Source organism: Macrosteles quadrilineatus, unplaced genomic scaffold (assembly GCF_028750875.1).
Source record: "Macrosteles quadrilineatus isolate MER2022 unplaced genomic scaffold, UCM_ALF_1.0 Scaffold_1__1_contigs__length_201487025, whole genome shotgun sequence".
Classification (NCBI taxonomy): Eukaryota; Metazoa; Arthropoda; class Insecta; order Hemiptera; family Cicadellidae; genus Macrosteles; species Macrosteles quadrilineatus.
The window spans coordinates 95,626,536-95,645,286 of NW_026542594.1; the positions used below are offsets into that span (position 1 = coordinate 95,626,536).

An 18,751-nucleotide genomic window follows, 5' to 3' on the forward strand; every position below is an offset into this window, starting at 1 on the left:
GATAGGCTAATAGGAGATTTACATTGCCCGACCCTTGGTTCAGTAGTAGGTAGCCCTCCCTCTAAATTATACCCTTTTAATAATGGGGATTTCTCTGTGATATTAGCGTAGTCATGTTTTATTAAGATATTATAATTTGTATTTATTTGCTTATCCGCTTAATAAATGAACCCAAATAACATCACGCCCGAGTATTTATTCTGGACACCCCACCCACTAGCGGATACAACAGTTAGCTCTACTAACAGTTGTAATTCTAGATTTATATTATCATGTGTTAATTGTTATTGTTTACTTCTAGTTGGTTTATACTAATAAAATCTTTTACCTAAATTATTCTATCATGATACATTCTAATTTTCATGTGTTTAATACAGTAATGTATATATATATATATATACTAGCTGACCCGGCGAACTTCGTATCGCCTAAGTTATAGGTTTCCCCTAAGACAGACCGATGGAAAGAAAGTACCGTTACGTTTAATTTTCAAGATGATCTCGTTCGCATCGCTCAATCACGTCCTGGTTGAAGTTCGTTCGCTACGCTCACTCACCTTTGGGTTGGAGCTCGTTCGCTACGCTCACTCACCTTTAGGTTGGAGCTCGTTCGCTGCGCTCACTTGCCTTCAGGTTAGCTCGTTCGCTACGCTCACTCGCCCCCAGGTTGAAGTTCGTTCGCTACGCTCACTCACCTTTAGGTTGGAGCTCGTTCGCTGCGCTCACTTCCCTTCAGGTTAGCTCGTTCGCTACGCTCACTCGTCTCCAGGTTGAAGTTCGTCCGCTACGCTCACTCACCTTTTGGTTGCAAATTAGCTGTTGTCATAAATGTAAAAGAAATAATAGTGCTGCACCCTGTTGGTAATCCTTGTAACTTTAATGCTATTGAACATCATAGAACAGAACCAACTTGTTTAATTGAAACAGCTGTTAAGATTCATTAATTCCATTTCTCATAAGGTTAACATGGGAAACTCCAGAGCCACTGGGGCAGAGCCCTTTTAAGAATTTCGAAACGGGAAATAGTTTACGTCCGATTCGCATACCTACAGAATTTACACACCAAATTTCATAACGATCGGTGAAGTCGTTCCGGAGGAGTTTGCAGACAAACACTGTGACACGAGAATTTTATATATTAGATATATATATATATATATATATATATATATATATATTCCTTTTAATTTAAATTATCTGAACTTTGATGGATTCACCCACAATGTATATATATGTAAAATATATCCTAGAGTTAATCTGTTTCATCATGTAAAAACCAAGAACCACATTTAAAATCTTAGATTTAGCAAACATTTTAAAATATTTTTTTCTTTTATTTTATTTATTTTATTTATTTATTTATTTTATTTATTCTATTAAAATTTCATTCTGGTCCTAAGCTACAATCGCCAATAAACTAGAATTTATATAAATATCCAAACTAAATATTCTGTTCCTTAAGATAAAAAAAAAACATTGTATTATTAACTGTTAAAATGTTGCAGAATCATGCAAGAACTACTACGAAAGCTGCGGATGCATATAAGCTGTTTGTACCATTTATGTGAGATAATTTCTGAGCTTGATCTACTCATCTCGTTCTCTCAAGTCAGTTCAGCTGATCATTTTGCTCCTCCCAACTTTGGAAATGAAATGGATGTGAAAAGTTCTAGACATCCGATATTGGATGCGATTAGTGCATCAACTCCTGTTGCTAACAATGTGGTGTGTATTTTATATCAATGTTGTTGCTTTAAGGTGTTGAATAATAATGTCAGTTACAAAATTATTACAATCCTGACATTTAGTGTAAGGTTAGGATTGATTGAAACAATTTTCTTATGGAATTTCATGTTACACTTACAAAGCATCATAACACTTATCTGGGTATGGATTTATGTCATCAATCAATAGATAAATCTCTCAGTAGATAAATCGTTATTTTTATCTACTAAGAGTTATGTAATTGTTTATTGGTTAACACAAAAGCATTCTATCTATAACAGTTAATCTTATTTCAAATAAAGTATAGTCAATTATAGGATCCATATTTCACTTGAAATTATTTTGACTTCAAAGTTTGCGAATGCTTATTTAAAAGAAACTTACAAAAATTGATTACCAATTCAAATGATCTACATGCATTAATCTTGTTTTCTAAGTTAGATATAAACCAAATCATTGAGCTATTTAACAAAAATAGTTTTAAGTAATTTAAGAAACATATCATATTAAATTTGTTGTGAATCAACCTAAAAAAACCTTTATTATTTATGCTGCCTAAAAATAACCCTTTCTAGGTAATTTCCCAATCAATGGAAACGGTTTCAAATTAACCGAATGACACCATGAATTTTAAATAATTAACAAAGAATTAAGTTATAACTTTGTTACAGTTGGAACGATCTCATAAAATTACATTACACGATTACATATAATAATAGATCGTTCCAACAGTAACTCAGTGGATTGGCATCTGGATCGTCAGAATCAACAAATAAAGGTTTATATAATAAAACAACTCTATTATAAACCTTTATTTGTTGATTCTGCCATTCTAGAGGACAATCCTAGATGAAAATTGAAATTATTTTTTAACAAAACCGTTTCCACCCAAATTTGTACAGTTTGCCAGCTCAGAGAAGAACTTCCACATCATCACAGGCCCCAACATGGGAGGTAAAAGCATCTACATCAAGCAAGTGGCACTGTTGCAAGTCATGGCCCAGGTTAGACATTAATTTGTGCCCTATAAATATTATGTATCCCAACTACTCATTGCTCTTGTAATAAAAATAAAAGTCTATTACTGTTCATTATTTTTATCAAAATAGTTAAGCTAGAATACAAAAACTAAAAACGTAAGAAGAATGATGTAATTATAATACAAATCAAACACAACTTTGATAAATTGATAGCTGATTGGTTTTAGTGCACACCTTCAAATCTAAAGTTTATTGGTTTCTTGGTTTGATCTTAGATTTGTAAATGTTTGTTAAAATTTTTTAGTATTTGTTAAAAGAAATAGAAAAGCATAAATATACATGTCAAAATTAAATACCAACCAATCAAATCTATTTGAATGGACAATAAGGTCACTTGGATGAATAAATAAGTTAAATTAATTTTATATCAGTATCATATTAGATATTTGATATTAATCCAAGCACTGGTAATTCAAATTCATTTATTTTAGCCGCATTCAATTTTGGGTTTCATCTACAAGTTGTATCCTGGAGGTTTCAAAGTTTAAAAATAGTCATTGGCTGAGCAATTTGAAGTTTATTTATAAATACAAAAATAAATTATGTCAAAATGTATTAGCATATTAGGGAGGGCCTACGCTTTTTTAGGGGATACTGAGTAGAAATCCCACCCATAGCTGTCATAAATTTTTTACTAAAAAAGAACATAGTTGTGTGATCAAGTCCTGGAATGCCCTAAATGCTTAAAATTCTATTTTATACTATTTTGTTGCTGGCATAGTTGCTGTGTCATAACAGCTGCTATAGCTCACAATAAGTCGTTCCATCAGTTTGACTTGGTAAAAAAGTGTGTGTATTCAAAATAAATCATATTGATGGATGTTAGCCTCCGGATTACTGTATAATACTTAAAATTCAATTCTTATGTTGCAACCGGTTTCAACTCTGTGGAGTCATCTTCAGGCGTACAAGGATAAAGTTGACACTTCATTTGAAGGTCATCATCGTTTTTACTAACGGAAAAACACTTAACTCGGATATTGAACAAAGGGACACTAACGTTTAACTTTAAAAAACTTTCTGAGACAGTGAGCAACTTTCTGAGTGGTGGTGTGTACAGGGTGGCAGAAAAGTCCCTTTTACACAATATTACAGGACATATTACACTGTTTTAAACACGACTGATAAGCAAATATTCGCAAATATATTGGTGTAGTCCACAATAAATGTCTGACTAAAATAGATTTCTATGGTTTTAATCAACACCAATTGAATTTACCTTGTAAAGGGACTTTTCGGCCACCCCTGCAGGTCAATGACGTTGCCCTTCTTATCTCTTATCATCGATAGTCGCATTCCCTTCTACCTTCCCTCTCCACCAGTATCATGATTAGTCCTTCAGCACGTTCTCTTTGTCAGATCTTACAGTTCTGTAAATCTCAAATTCTTCTAATGTATTTCATTTCTATAAAAAACGATCTTGCAAAAAAAAGTGAAATTTGTCTATACTTGTAAAATTATCACTATTTGTAACTAGGTGATCGGCAAAATTTGAAGACTGAGGGGATTTTGTTTTTCTTGGTATATTATGTTCTCTGTCTTTCACCACTTCTTTTTAACTGTGCACTTGAATACATTGTGAGGGAATGGCTTAAAACAAACCCAAAAAATATTACTGTTGGAACAAAAAATGACATAAAGTTAAACTGTTTAGGCTTTACTGACGATCTGGCTCTTCTAGCTAATCCAAGAAACCAAGCAACAAATAAAATCACTCCAGGAAATAGCCCAGAGCATAGGTCTAAAAATTTATTTTGAGAAAACTGAAATAATGGTAACAAAACCACCATTGGCTAACAAAATCAAAATTGGAGAACATTGCATCAAACTCGTAGAAAATTTCAAATACTTAGGTGAAGTTATAACATTACAATCTTAAAGGAAATCCATCATGGCAAAATATAATTAATAAATTAATCAGAATGCAACATATTACTAAAAACACATACAACACAAAATGCCTATCAATAGCAACAAAATTGAAACACTACAAAGCAGTTATACTTCCACAAATAACATAGGCAAGTGAAACTATATTTAAAACAACCAACACTGTAGCAATAGATACTAGGTGGCGTTCCCAGAGGCATCCACAAAATTGAGCGGAGTCATCAAGGGTTCACATTATATTGTTATTGTAATACTGCAGTAAAATCAGTCGTATGTAGCAGTAAAAGTAGCATTTTTACTCTTTAAATAGTTTTTAGCCTCTATGGAGTAAAAATCAGCTGTTGTCAACTCAGTTGTAAATTTCTATTGTAAACGATTGCATGTATCGAAATATGTATCGATTCGTGCTTCGTAATCATTTTAACCTACAGTCTACAGTCTCTTCCCATAACATTTTAGCATTGCAGATAAATTAATCCATTCCCACACTCAACGCTGCTCACCTTTACTACTTCCTTCACCACCCCCTACAGCGTGGACCTGTTTCCCTCTCTTCCCATAGCCTTTAAGGATTGCAGATACATTAATGTAATTGCCAAAGACAGTTCCCACACTCTGCACTGCAAGCCTTACTACTTCCTTCGCCAGTTCCTACGTCATAGACCTTTTTCCTTCCCTTCTCATAGCATTTAAGTATTAGATACATTTATCTAACTGCCCAAAACGGTTCCCCCACTCTGCACTGCCAGCCTTTACTACTTCCTTCACCACTTTCTACGTCACGGACCTGTTTCCCTCCCTTTCCATAGCATTTTAGGATTGCAGATACCTTAATCTAATTGTCATAAACTGTTCCCACACTCCGAACAACTCGCCTTTACTACTTCCTTCATCACTTCCTACGTCACGGACCTGTTTACCTCCCTTTCCATGGCAATTTAGGATTGCAGATACCTTAATCTAAACGTCATAAACAGTTCCCACACTCCGGACAGCTCGCCTTTACTGCTTTCTTAACCACTTCCTACGTCACGGACCTGTTTCCCTCCCTTTTCGTAGCATTTTAGGATTGCAGATAACTTAATCTAATCGTCATAAACAGTTCCCACACTCCGGACAGCTCGCCTTTACTACTTCCTTCACCACTTTCTACGTCACGGACCTGTTTCCCTCCATTGCCATAGCATCATAGGATTGCAAATACCTTAATCTAATGGTCATAAACAGATCCCATACCCCGAACAGCTCAACTTTACTACTTCCTTCACCACTTTCTACGTCGCGGACCTGTTTCCTTCCCTTCCAATAGCATTTTAGGATTGCAAATACCTTAAAATCGTCATAAACAGTTCCCACACTCCGGACAGCGTGCCTTGACTACTTCCTTCACCACTCCCTACGTTGCGGACTCGTTTTCCTCCCTTCCCATAGAATTTTAGGAATGCAGATACCTAAATCTAATCGTCATAAACAGTATCCACACTCCAGACTGCTCACCTTTACTACTTCCTTCACCACTTCCTACGTCACGGACCTCAAGCTCAGGACTATCTCAAGCTAGTGTCGTCATTTGATTATATCTATGATCCATACCGTTTCTGTTCTAATATCTGTGGAATAATGCTATCAGCTATTTCTTTGTCTACTGCATTCAAAAGTCAACAGCTGATCATATGACTTTTTTATGTGTCAAATACTGCTTCCATAAGGATTACATTGAAACTTTGAGACCCAGTGGGGCGGATTCCTGAGAGACTTTTTTAACGCCATATAGATTGGCACTCACCGATATGGTCTTTATCACCAAGCAAAATTTGAAAACGATTGATTCAGCTGTCTAGGAGGAGTTTGCGTATTACGAAATGCATAAGAGTCGACGTATAAGAGCTTCGCTCAAAAATACTGAAAATGGAAAGAAGAATCATCAGAACGTGTATAAACAAAAAATATAAAAAAGATGGAGTTTGGAGACTGGCCTCAAATAAAACTGTATATAAGGAAATAGAGCCATTGACAAGTATAATTAAAAAGAAAAGAATTTCATTCATTGGACATCTTTTAAGGACACCGGAAAATAGAATAAGCAAGAAAATAATTGACAAGTTGTGGAATAGCAAGAGTGACTTTAGGTGGATTACAGAGATTAAGGAGGACATGAGAAGGTTGAAAATATCATTAGAAGATTTGGAAAATAAGTCAGAGGTGCTTGCAATACTCTAGGAGCAAACAATCAGAGACAAGGAAGAGTGGTTTCGGAAGAAGAAAGAAAACAACGGTCGGAAAGAATGAAGAAGTATTGGGCGGACAAGAAGAAGAGACAGAATTTAAAAAGAACCTGACCATTATGTTGGCTTAAGTGGTCCAATGCTGGCCATAAAATAATAATAATAATAATAATAATAATGTTCTCTGCCTTAAAAGATTGGGAGGTTTGGCCGATGTAGTATTTTGGACAATCATTACAGTTGGTCTTATAATGCTCATACGTTCCTTCAATAATGATTTAAGTTTATTGGTAGATATGAAAGAAACTGTTACATTATTTTTAGCCATCAGATTAAAGATGATTCAGATTCAGATTCAAATGAAGTGACAACATTATCCTTGTAGGCTACACCTGAAGATGCCTCCACAGAGTTGAAACCGGTTGCAACATAAAAAGCAACAAATTTGAATACTAAAATTCAGTAATTTAAATAACTTTAAGCTAAATAAATCAGTAACTAAGATAAATCAGTAAATCAGTAGTTTAGATCAGCACAATCTATCGGTGGCTCACATCAACTACTATGATTTTGATAAAAAATACCCCCGCCGCAGCAAACCTGCCGACTAAGCGAATTTCCATTCGTCTGAATTGATTTTCAGTTAAATATATTTTAATAAATAACATTAGGTTTAACGAGTACCTAGGTTTGCTGCTACAAGGAAACTAATAAAGTGTGTTTTTGAGTAAAATATTGATAGCTTAGTACAAAATAAATAAATTTGCCAAGTTTGATCAAAATATATCCATAAACAAGCAAACAACAACATTTGACAATATTCTCCATAAGAATAACATAGGAATTTTAAATTAACAATTTTTTTAATTTTCTCCGTTACTAATAACCGAACAAAAATACTTTTATATACTAAATTATTTGTTTTTTTAAGCTCTTTAAAAAGGTTTAAAGAGAAATTGGAAAATTTTGTGTTTTGAGGGTCAAAAGTGAGAAAAACCAATTTTTACTCCATAAAACCCCCCGTAAAGCCCCGTTCCCATGGTCCGATCATACTGGTTCGCGAACTCATTCAAGTTTATCCCGCTTTACTCCTTTAAACCAAATTTCATCAAAATCGGACCAAAATTACTCTAGTTCACGGACGTATATATATATATATATATATATATTAAATATTTAAGTAAATAAGTACAACTGAGCACCCTGTATATTATATTTTATAAAAAGAACCTTAATCTAATTGTCATAAACTGTTCCCACACTCCGAACAACTCGCCTTTACTACTTCCTTCATCACTTCCTACGTCACGGACCTGTTTACCTCCCTCCCCTTAGCATTATTGGATTGCAATAGACACTACTTCTTTTTATAAAATATAATATACAGGGTGCTCAGTAGTACTTATTTACTTAAATATTTAATATATCAGCAGCCCTATTACGTGAACACCTAAATTAATATATATATATATATATATATACACTAGTGGCTTGTAGGGACATAAGTCCCTAAAAAGCGCAATAATGTAAAACAAATTATTCTAATATCCAAACAAACTCAGAAATATATTATCTATGTGTCAGAATAGATATCCCTGTACACCATATCTTTTGTGCAAAAAACAGTTTGTTGTTTTCCTTTGTTGATATTATTTTCAATAAATAATTTGAATCACTACATAGGTTCAACTCAGCTAAAAGCAGCGAACATATAATTGTTTTTGAATAAATACTGGTTTATTAAGTTAGCTTTGGTCTTGTGGTTGATGGTAATAAAAAAAGACTTCTCTGATTGGAATTTTGGAAATTGTCTTCGTCAAATATAAAAAAAAACCAAATAAAGGTGTGTTGAAGTAAGCTTAGTTCTTGGCCATCCCCGCTAAATTAGCATCCCCTACTCAGTCAATATTTCTAAGTTTATACTCCTTTTGTTAAGGTTTAACAACATTAGTGTAACGTAAAGACATCCCATTGACAAACTTAACCCTAGATTTTTTCTGGTCATCATAAAAAAACTACAATTAGTGTAAGATTATGTGGTGGTATTCCTCTTAAACGGACGTTACATATTCCATCAAATTAGGCCTAATCATCGGCTGATTCTTAACCCTTTTGCGACTGGTTAGGGTTTTATTACCAATAACGTCATTACTTTTCATCATCAATGACATGTATATTTTTGGTTTGTTTAAGAAACGAAAAGCAACGGGAACTACCTCTAGGTTTTACTGTTATATGTGGATGCTCCATTTGCTATTATGTACCATCCATGCTAGGTTATATTATTTTAACCTCTTTTGCTTAGAGCAGACAGACAGTACCTTTTAAAAATCTCCAAACAATATTGTTTTCCTCCCATTGGAACTTGTCATAGTACTTACTTAATTAACAAATATAAATTTCCTGTACGAACCTATTTCATATTTATTCCCAGGTTGTCTTCTAAAAGTGGCCATTGAGTTTATTCCACTTCATACAAAATATTGATTAAACACTACAATAAATCTCAGATTTCAAATGTAAGTAAATTTACAAAGAACGTGTAGAATAAATCTTGAACATATGTTTTTAAATAAAAACAAAGCAGGAGTTTACCATTTAGGCCTAATCATGAATCGTTAATTATTTAGTCAATGGGTTATTTCATTTTAAAAGTAAAAAATACACAAATTTAAAAAGTTTCACAGTAAAATAATTTATTTCAACATTCTATAACGTACCTAAAAAGTCTTAATTATTATAGGTAGGCTAACGTTATCCCTTCTTGTTTTTTATATAGTACATTGCTGAATTGACTGGCAACTAAGTAATCCAAATGTTAACATTGAGTACTGGCTTGATGATAAATCACGATCAGCTGTATTGAAGTAAACAAAAATCGGCAGTAAATGGCTTCTAATGATATTCTTATGGAGAACACTTTACGTTATATCTCGTTTTCTGGTAACTTTATGGGAATTCTGCTATTTTTCCCGAGTCCCTGGGGTCAAGACCTTTAATTTAAGACCCCCTCCCACCTTTCTGCGACTTACCAGACGTCCACAATTTTCTGGTAAAAATTTGGTCTTACAGAATTATATATATAGATATATAAAAATTTGAACGAATGGTGTTTTTGGCCTCTGGGGACATCAAAATGAAAAAGTAAATCGGTCCCGGGTCTAGGTCTTACCATGCCACCTACGGTAACCCTAGTAGCACAAATATGTATTTTATAAATATTTTATATATTTAAAGTTGTATTTGATAGAACCTCGAATAAAATATATATAAAATATATCTTTAATAATAGTTTGATATATTCAAATATATATTTAAAATATTACTAAAAAGCAATGCAAAATATAAATTAAATATAAGTTTTGAATATATAAAATAGATTCATAATATATATTGATAAAACAAGTATAGAATCTATAATATACATATTTTATATGTATATTTTTCCTATTAAATATTTAAATAAATTATGTGTTGAGAATATTTTAAATATATATATAAAATATTTTTGAAACTATATTATATATTTAAATTATTTATAAATATATTTTGAAACACGTCAGATATTTTTATTAATAAAATAATATTATATTTGTAGAATATATAGCCTATAATCTTTTATAATTAGCAAATAAATAATTTGCATCTTTTTGTTTTTTATAGTGTCTATCAATTTATACATGCATTTTTTGTAATTGCTATTGTGAAAGCGTTAAAATTAAGTTAATATTAATACGTACTCTGAATGGTGTCACTATATCATACACGTAAAGAAAAAATAGCATATAGTTAAGAGGCAGTATACATGTTCGACAGCTACATTTGGGTCAAACAAAAAAAAAGTGTTGATGGGTTTTATTTTTTTTTAATTGCAATATGTGCCAATGAATGTGGTCATAGAAATCTCGAATGATTGGCTAGAAAAGGGTGCTAGTGACTGGCGACCTTTTAAGAAACTAATTAGGGTTGTATATGACGTTCTAAAAATAATTATTTGATTTACATATGCCATAAATTACATAATATTTGTCATAGTATTTAAATTAATTTTTGTACTTTACTGTATTTGTATTCGTGGAGACTACTCACTATCCACTACAGCACTATTCAACTCAACTACTTGATGCCAAAACAGATTAACAGAATCATATTATACTGTAGTATCAAAAATATTTCAAGTATTGCAACCATTGCAACTGAGGGCCACTCTTTCACCATTTGAAAACCAATGCTAACAACAGTCACAAGTAGCTCAGAGGTAAGGTAGGAGGCTCATAAGTCGAAGGACCCAGGTTCGAGACCCACCTGAGCTGAAAAAATTGTATCCAGTAATTTTTTCAAAATTTGTTTTTATGAACTATTTAATCAATTTACTCAACTGATAATTGTGTTTTTCATACTAAATCATTATTATTTTGTGTTTTTATGTTTAGGCCCCATGGGATGTTTGGAAGAGATATTAAATACATTTTTTATTTAAATATTATTCACTAAAATATATTATTGGAACATATTTTTTTTATATTTAATAGATTCAAAAACATATTTTTTATATATTTAATATATTTTAAATATTATATAAAATTGACATTAATACACACTTGAGATATATAAAATAGATTTTAAATATATTTATTCATATGTATTTAATATATATTTGTGCTACTAGGGAATAGCTACTTCCCTATAGGGAAATTCGCTAAAACTGGCGAAAGCTTTAACATGGGGATAGCATGTTAAGGTATATTTACCTTTGACTATTTGACAATAGATTTTATATTTGTCTTCTTAAAAATAAATATTAATCCGTAGATACATAATGTATATTACTGCATATTTATTAATTTTAACAATCGTACATCTCATATTTTTTTACTATTTTTTCCTGGCTTATTAACTTAAACAATAGAGCAACAATCGGTCATGTAGACTTTTCCTATGTTTGTATTTGAGTTTTCTAAAGGCTGTTATACTATTATTATTGTTAGGGAATGTTACTAAGACTGTTTTTTTACTAGGCCATAGAACACATGACTTGTTGTTGGAAAGAATTGAATTAATAGCCAAATGACAAGTAATTACTGAGCCTTGGCAGGATCGAACAAGAAACCCTCAGTTTTTAAAGCAAACACTCTTACCACTCAGCTACCTTGGCTATCAATGTAGTGTAGGTCTGTGTTTTATTATTATATGATGCACAGATTTTTTAATAGGCCCTATACAATTATTATAAATCATATTTGTTGCAGATTGGATGTTTTGTCCCTGCCGAGTCAGCGAAGTTTAGGATCACCAAACAAATACTCTCCCGTATGGGGTTTGATGACAGCATAGAATATAATGCTTCCAGTTTTGTTATGGAGGTAACTTCCCAAATAGTGACACAAAATAGTCCTTTTGTTACAATATTTTTTTTAAACCTTGAAACATGCTTAGCAATTAATGTAAAAAAATTAATTAATCAGCATTTTAAGAAATGTTGTAGTGAAATTGTTATAAACCAATTTTGTTTTAATACAAATAAAAACAAATAATGAAGTTCAACACATTTGTTTACAACATTATTGTGTTTGGGATGGACTTCAATAAGTGCTATGACCACTCTTAAATGTTCAGTACTAATTCGGTATTTGCATGACTCAACTTATTCTGTTCTCCCTATAATATACTAGTCTTATAAAATTGTAAGGGATTACTAGATAACAAAGCAAATTTTTACACCTCATAACTTAACTTGTTACACTTGTAACAGTTAAATAAAGTTATCTATGTTATTTTGAATATGGACTTGTGATTTGATTTCAATGCAATTTCTCAAATAATTTTAAACACATCATAATACTTGTCAGATGAAAGAGATGCAGTACATCCTGAGATCTGCCAGGTCAGAGTGTCTGATAGTTATTGACGAGCTGTGTCGCAGCACTGATAGTGAGGAGGGCACAGCAGTAGCATGGGTGTTGTGTGAACAACTTCTACAGTCTAAAGCCTTTGTGTTCTTCACTACACATTACCACACACTCAGCAAGCTTCAGACTCTATATCCAAATGTATCCAAGTAGGTAACAACTATAGTAATCCTTCGCTCTGTTATAAACCTACTCTTTACAAATATTTTTATGTTTTATACATTAAAGAAGCAGAAACAAGTCTTATCTCTATTTCTGTCTGTATGTCTGTATGTCTGTCTTTCTGTGTGTCTGTAACACTCAAGATGGCATTTTACGCTATCTTCTCCAGGAAAACGAGAGTATCTATCAAGATCCAAGTCATTTTAATGTATTCACTGGATTGGCGAGAGTGTCTTTAATTAAAAAAAAATATGGCCTCACTACTTTGTAAATAAAATACAGACATTCAAAAATGCAGTTTTGTGCGATATTTGTCAAGTTTTGGTCCAATTTTTATCACCTAATCATCTATTAAATAACGAACATCTGTTCTGATCAAGATTATTTTTCTAGCTGTCACTGATATGTTTACAAATGTTGTTTACAAATACCGCAACCATTTCCAATCACGTTTTGAAAGCAAATCCCAACCAAGTGATATTAAAAAAGTTTTTCTAACATAACGGATTTAATTATTATTGCAAGTGCAATAATATAGTGTAACCGTAAGTGAAATTAAATAACTAGTCATCATCCAAGTCAGGAACCAGAGATTCTTTGTGTATAAAATTGTTCTTGAGTTTTGATAACCAGTAAGAAGACCTTGAATCAGTGATGTATAGGGCTGGGAATCTTAAATTTATTAATGATCGTCGCCAATAGCTTACAAACAAGGTTTCCACTCATTGACGGCGCTTTAATGGTGGTTGTGTAAAGTGTAAAGTAAAAAATCACACTACAGTGGGTGATTGTAACAGAGGAAAACAGAATTCAGTACAAACTCTGAAATTTTGAAAAGCCTATAGGGCAATGGGCTTTTAGGGGAAATCCAAACCCACTAAAGGCACATCTACAGGATAAGAGCTTTAAATTGATACCCAATAGGCTATGCCTATAACAATAAATATTTAGGAATCGGTTTGCTGAATACAAAAGCCAACAAATTCTTTTAATAAAAGATTCTAGTCCCAGATGCAAAATATAAAGATTTAATGAACTTGAAGCATTTTTTTTCCTGAGGAAAAAATTTTTCCAAACAACCTGCCTCACTGAAAGCATTGACTGGTTTTTAACCTATGAGACTCGCCATTTTTGCACAAGTTTTTATGTAGTTTACCACTTTTAAATGTTAAAATTGATAAATTAGTTTTTTTATTACCCTGCAGTAACAAAGATATGCCAAATTTCAAAGCTTTTACTCTATTGACAAATTTACTGTGACAAAATTAATCACAAAAAGTGCTCTCCTCAAAAATTACAGAAAAGTGACTCTCGCCTTTTTTCCCGCGGGATCTCCCCATGTTTAACCAACCCGTGATTACTATTGGTAATCTTAACAACCACCACAGTCAATGGGGCTATAGAACAAATGATAGGTACCAATGACATAAGTCTTGTTGCTTGGACTGTATATAACAATCTATTGCATCCCTAGTCTATGATGCGATCACATTTTGTTCAGCTTGGTGATACAAAACCTTTATGATAGTGTGTGACATGTACCGTAAGCTACTGAGGACCTATCTTCAGGCCTGTGAGTAATTGCTGAGGAAAGTCAACAGCAGCTTGTTTGGAAGAAGGGTCAACAGATGTTTTAGATTCCATATAGTTCAATTTGCTTACATATTATGATGTTTGACTTTATAAGTCATCAGATGGTAGCAGAGGACGGAGCACACGGCAGATTGGTATACACACACAAGTTGATGCCAGGAGTCACCAAGGTAGCGATGTATGGCTTGAAGCTTGCTCAGCTCTCAGCTCTTCCTACCTTAGTGTTGCGGAGGGCCCAGGAGTTGTATGACAGTCTGACTAAGAATAAACTGGTAACTGTTTTTAGTATTTACATTTGCTTCTGTAGGTATTATATTCATCAAAACATCTCTTAAATGTTTAGGTAGTTACAAAACACCTAAACATTTAATCAACTTTAATAAAAATTGTGTAACTTTATTCTGGCTTTTCCTCTAACCAGAAATTTCTATCCTCTATTATAGTTATAAAAATATTCCCAAATGAATGCAAAACTAGATAGAATTAAAATGGGTTGGATAATTTAAAAATATAATTTGACCTATAGTATGGAATGTAAATTTTACTTAATCCACATATTAAATTCTGCTTCCAAACATTCATCTTCACATCATGTGCTTGTCAAGTCAACCTCTATACTGTATGCACTGCAGTACTGTACCACTTCATTTTGAAGTCAACATTCACGATCCAGCTTTTGCTTTGTAACTAATTATTACATTGATTTGTTATTTTGTATTTTCAGTATTTGTAACCATATTACAGGCATTCAATGTCAATTTCGTGGAGATAGTAACTCTTAAATAATATTGGAACTGGAGATTAAGGATCTTTGTTATTGTTAAAATCACCAATTTCAACCAAAACATTCTCAGGACCTACAAATAATTTCCAAAACTTACATCAATTATTTATTTTAATGATATCCTTATATATAACACGTGAAGGCGTTTTCTACGAAACACTACTCCTCCGATAATAATGGACAGATTTTTACAAACGATGTGTCAAAATGAAGTATTTTTTGTGTAGACGCCCCCTTTCACCAATTTCTGTAATAAAAGCCCTCGGGCTTTGCCCCACAGGCCATCAAAATCCCAATGTATGTCTTATGATGAAAAGATTTTGTTTACTTAAACAGACGAATATTTTGTAATAATTACAGCTGTTCATAGTAAACATATTATACGCACAAGAGTGTTCGTTTTCAGAATGAGTTCGGTTTCAGTTTGGACAACTGAAGTTGAGTGATTGATTAAATTATCTTTGAGTTTACTCTTTCAAGTCATCGGAAATTATGACTGTTATTCGTTTTGAAGTAACGCCTGTAATACTTTGCAATTGCTCAAATTCGAGCAACAAGTGCACTAGTTTTATTTATTAGTTGTACTATCAGTTTCACTCAAACACACATCACATATTATATATTTTCAACTCTTCAAAATGTTCTTCTCTGAACTGCCCTCCTCCCTCATTTTATTACTTTATCCATTGCTGGTCTGGTCTGACATTTACAATCTCATGTGACTTTTTTCTCAAAAATAATGTTGTACCTTTTATATTGCATAGTTTAGTTGCAGAATGTAATGGTTTCATTATGATGAATAGGAGACACCAGTTCACGATGAAAAGAAAACTGACGCTGAGGAAGATCAGGAATATATTAAAGAGTTACTCTACCTCTTAGAAGATAAGAGATTTATTTTGGCAGATGTATCAAAAATTCAGATGAAGCTAAGAAAAAGATATGGTCTAGATGTTGGTGATAGACATGCAAGTGATGTAAGTGAGATTTCAGAAGGTAGCACTGGGTCAAATATCAACCATGAACATGTACATGATGACCCAAGATCACCAGAACTGCTTACCAATCTTTATCAATCTGATCAAGATGATGCACTTTCTGTTAGGTCAAACCAAAGTAAGGTTACACAAGGAATATCACCAACCCCTTGTAAGACATCAGCATTGGTTAGATCAGGTAGTGAACACTCGCCACTTCATGTGTCCCCTAATATTCAGGATATAGGTGCAAATGTTCGTAATTCATCTCAATCCCGACCTGAAAACAGATTTCCCCTTTCCAACGTAAGCCCAAGTTCACAATTCTCTAACCCTAAGAATCCTAATGAACACATGTTTCATGCTTTCAAAGTGCCTTTAGACCTTAAATCTCAACGTATTAGTTATTCTTCAAAATCTGGTGAAAACGTTAGAATAAACTCTAGAAATTCATCTAAAGCATCATCCATGGAATCAATCAGAAATGATAATCGAGAAGAAAACTCACCAATCAATAGCTGGCAATTTGGACATCAAACTCCAGGCTCAGTAGAAACCCCTCTTACAAGTCTTCATCACAAGTTTGAATCAGAAATTCAACAGACCAATAATGAAGATGTGTCTTTATTAAACTATAGGATAAAATCACCAATCATTACACATACCCTGCTAAATTCACCTACGACTACTGAACAATCTATAATTAACCTCAAGAGTCCTTGTGAGCATCACACTCAGTCAGGTTTCAGGTCTCCTGGTCCTACAATCCAGCAAACATCACTTTTCTCTTCTAGGAGATCTTTTGATTGTCATGATGATTCTAAAAATCTCCCTCCAGTGTTTGACAAGAGCAGTAAATTTAGAAACAGTGGAGGTGAGTCAAATCATGAGAGAAACATCTGGCTTCAAGAAAGTCTAACTGAATCATTAGAACACAGAGTCCACTTTATGGCAGAAGATTTTGTTCCTTCACCAAGACCAACTCCATTCTCTCAAACCTCTAGCAATATTGAACCACTATCAGGTAGAGCACCTAATAACAGTCCTTTTTCATCAAGATCAAACACCCCAATGGTTTTAAACTTGTTTCCAAGCTTTGAAGATGTCCCAAGAAACCTCATCGATAGCGATTCAGACCAATGTGAGGATAGAAAACTAGAAGAATAGGAATAGTTAAGATAAAATTTGCTCGTGTGGTTAGTATCAGTCGTAGTTTTAGAGTAATTCACTCAAAATGTTTCAATTCATTATACAACTACAGTATTAGTGAGTATTAAAATTGAGTTAAGATTTTAGTTTCAAATTTAGAGATATTTTTTAAGGATGTTAACTTATAACCCCATGCATATAATTCTAACTGTTAATAGTGTTAATTATTCGTGTAAATTAATGTAACTATTTTAATATTAAAGTCCTTTGTTACGATAGGGTGATAAATAAGGGAAAATACAATAATAATTGTAGACAGATGGTACAAAACAGAACACTATTTTAAGGTTTCAATTCAAAATGTCCTTAATATTATTTCAATATAAAATAATTGTTAGATTTAACCTTTAACTAGACTAATTTATCACCATGCACCGGTGACAATACTGACTATCTAATACCTGTACTTAAACCAAAAACCTCAGAGAAGGAAATACCAAGGAAGGTGGATGTTGAATAGGACCTCCTACGCATATGTTTCAGTTTGCAAATTTGAGACATTAAATTGTTCTGATGAATTTAATTGAAGAGTTTGCTTTATATTATATTTAGATCTCAACACACAATTGAGAATTAAATAAGAACATAACTTTTATGATTAGTTAGTCAATTTGTTTGTTCACCTGCTTCCAAGTAAAGTTGTACACAGTGTTGGTAGCCTTTGCCTTTTTGTGTCTTCATTAGTATTTGTAAGGGGTTTAGTCAGTAGTTTTGCTCAGGAAGGACTAATATCTGAACCAAACGCTTTTATTATTGGTAAAGCATATACCTTTGATCAGTTAAGGTGTTTTGGAAATGGAAGCAGTTTTGTAAGGAATGCAATTTTTAAATAGTTGCCTTTTTTAAAGGATCATTATTACAAACTGTCAAAACTTGATTAATTTTATTTATTAACCTATATTTACAATAATTAAACTGCCATTATATTTGAATTTTGAATTGCTTTAAGTGTGATATTGACACCGTGAATAATTTTGATTTAGTGGCTAGATTTTTTCTTTGGTGACTTTTAAATGGACGCCATGTTGAAATTTGGATTATTATTACCATAAAATGTTGTTTCTCAGCAGCCGATTTTTACAGTAAAAAAGTCATTGCATTTTGAATTTTTAACTGTTTAAAGTTTTATATGATGTACTAGCAGAGTACCTGTCCTTCGTACTGGGTAGGCTTATAAGTATAAAATGCTTATTGTAGTTATACTCGTGCTTTGCGTTTGCAATGGGAGAGGAAACTTT

The 18,751-nt window shown here is 32.7% G+C and overlaps 1 protein-coding gene across 2 annotated transcripts in view; it reads left to right on the forward strand.

Annotated features, from left to right (window-relative positions):
- The window catches only part of LOC128990869 (mutS protein homolog 4-like), a 122,247-nt gene extending 104,155 nt beyond the window's left edge, over nucleotides 1–18,092 (forward strand). The window contains exons 12-17 of one of the 2 annotated variants that reach the window (XM_054413536.1): nucleotides 1,505–1,724; nucleotides 2,627–2,728; nucleotides 12,129–12,242; nucleotides 12,729–12,937; nucleotides 14,638–14,815; nucleotides 16,131–18,092. In XM_054413536.1, coding sequence (XP_054269511.1) covers nucleotides 1,505–1,724; nucleotides 2,627–2,728; nucleotides 12,129–12,242; nucleotides 12,729–12,937; nucleotides 14,638–14,815; nucleotides 16,131–17,471 — 2,164 coding nt within the window. In that variant the 3' untranslated portion in view covers nucleotides 17,472–18,092. The remainder of the gene's footprint in view (nucleotides 1–1,504; nucleotides 1,725–2,626; nucleotides 2,729–12,128; nucleotides 12,243–12,728; nucleotides 12,938–14,637; nucleotides 14,816–16,130) is intronic. The other variant, XM_054413617.1, reaches the window with a different exon arrangement.
- The last annotated feature ends 659 nt before the right edge of the window (nucleotides 18,093–18,751 follow it).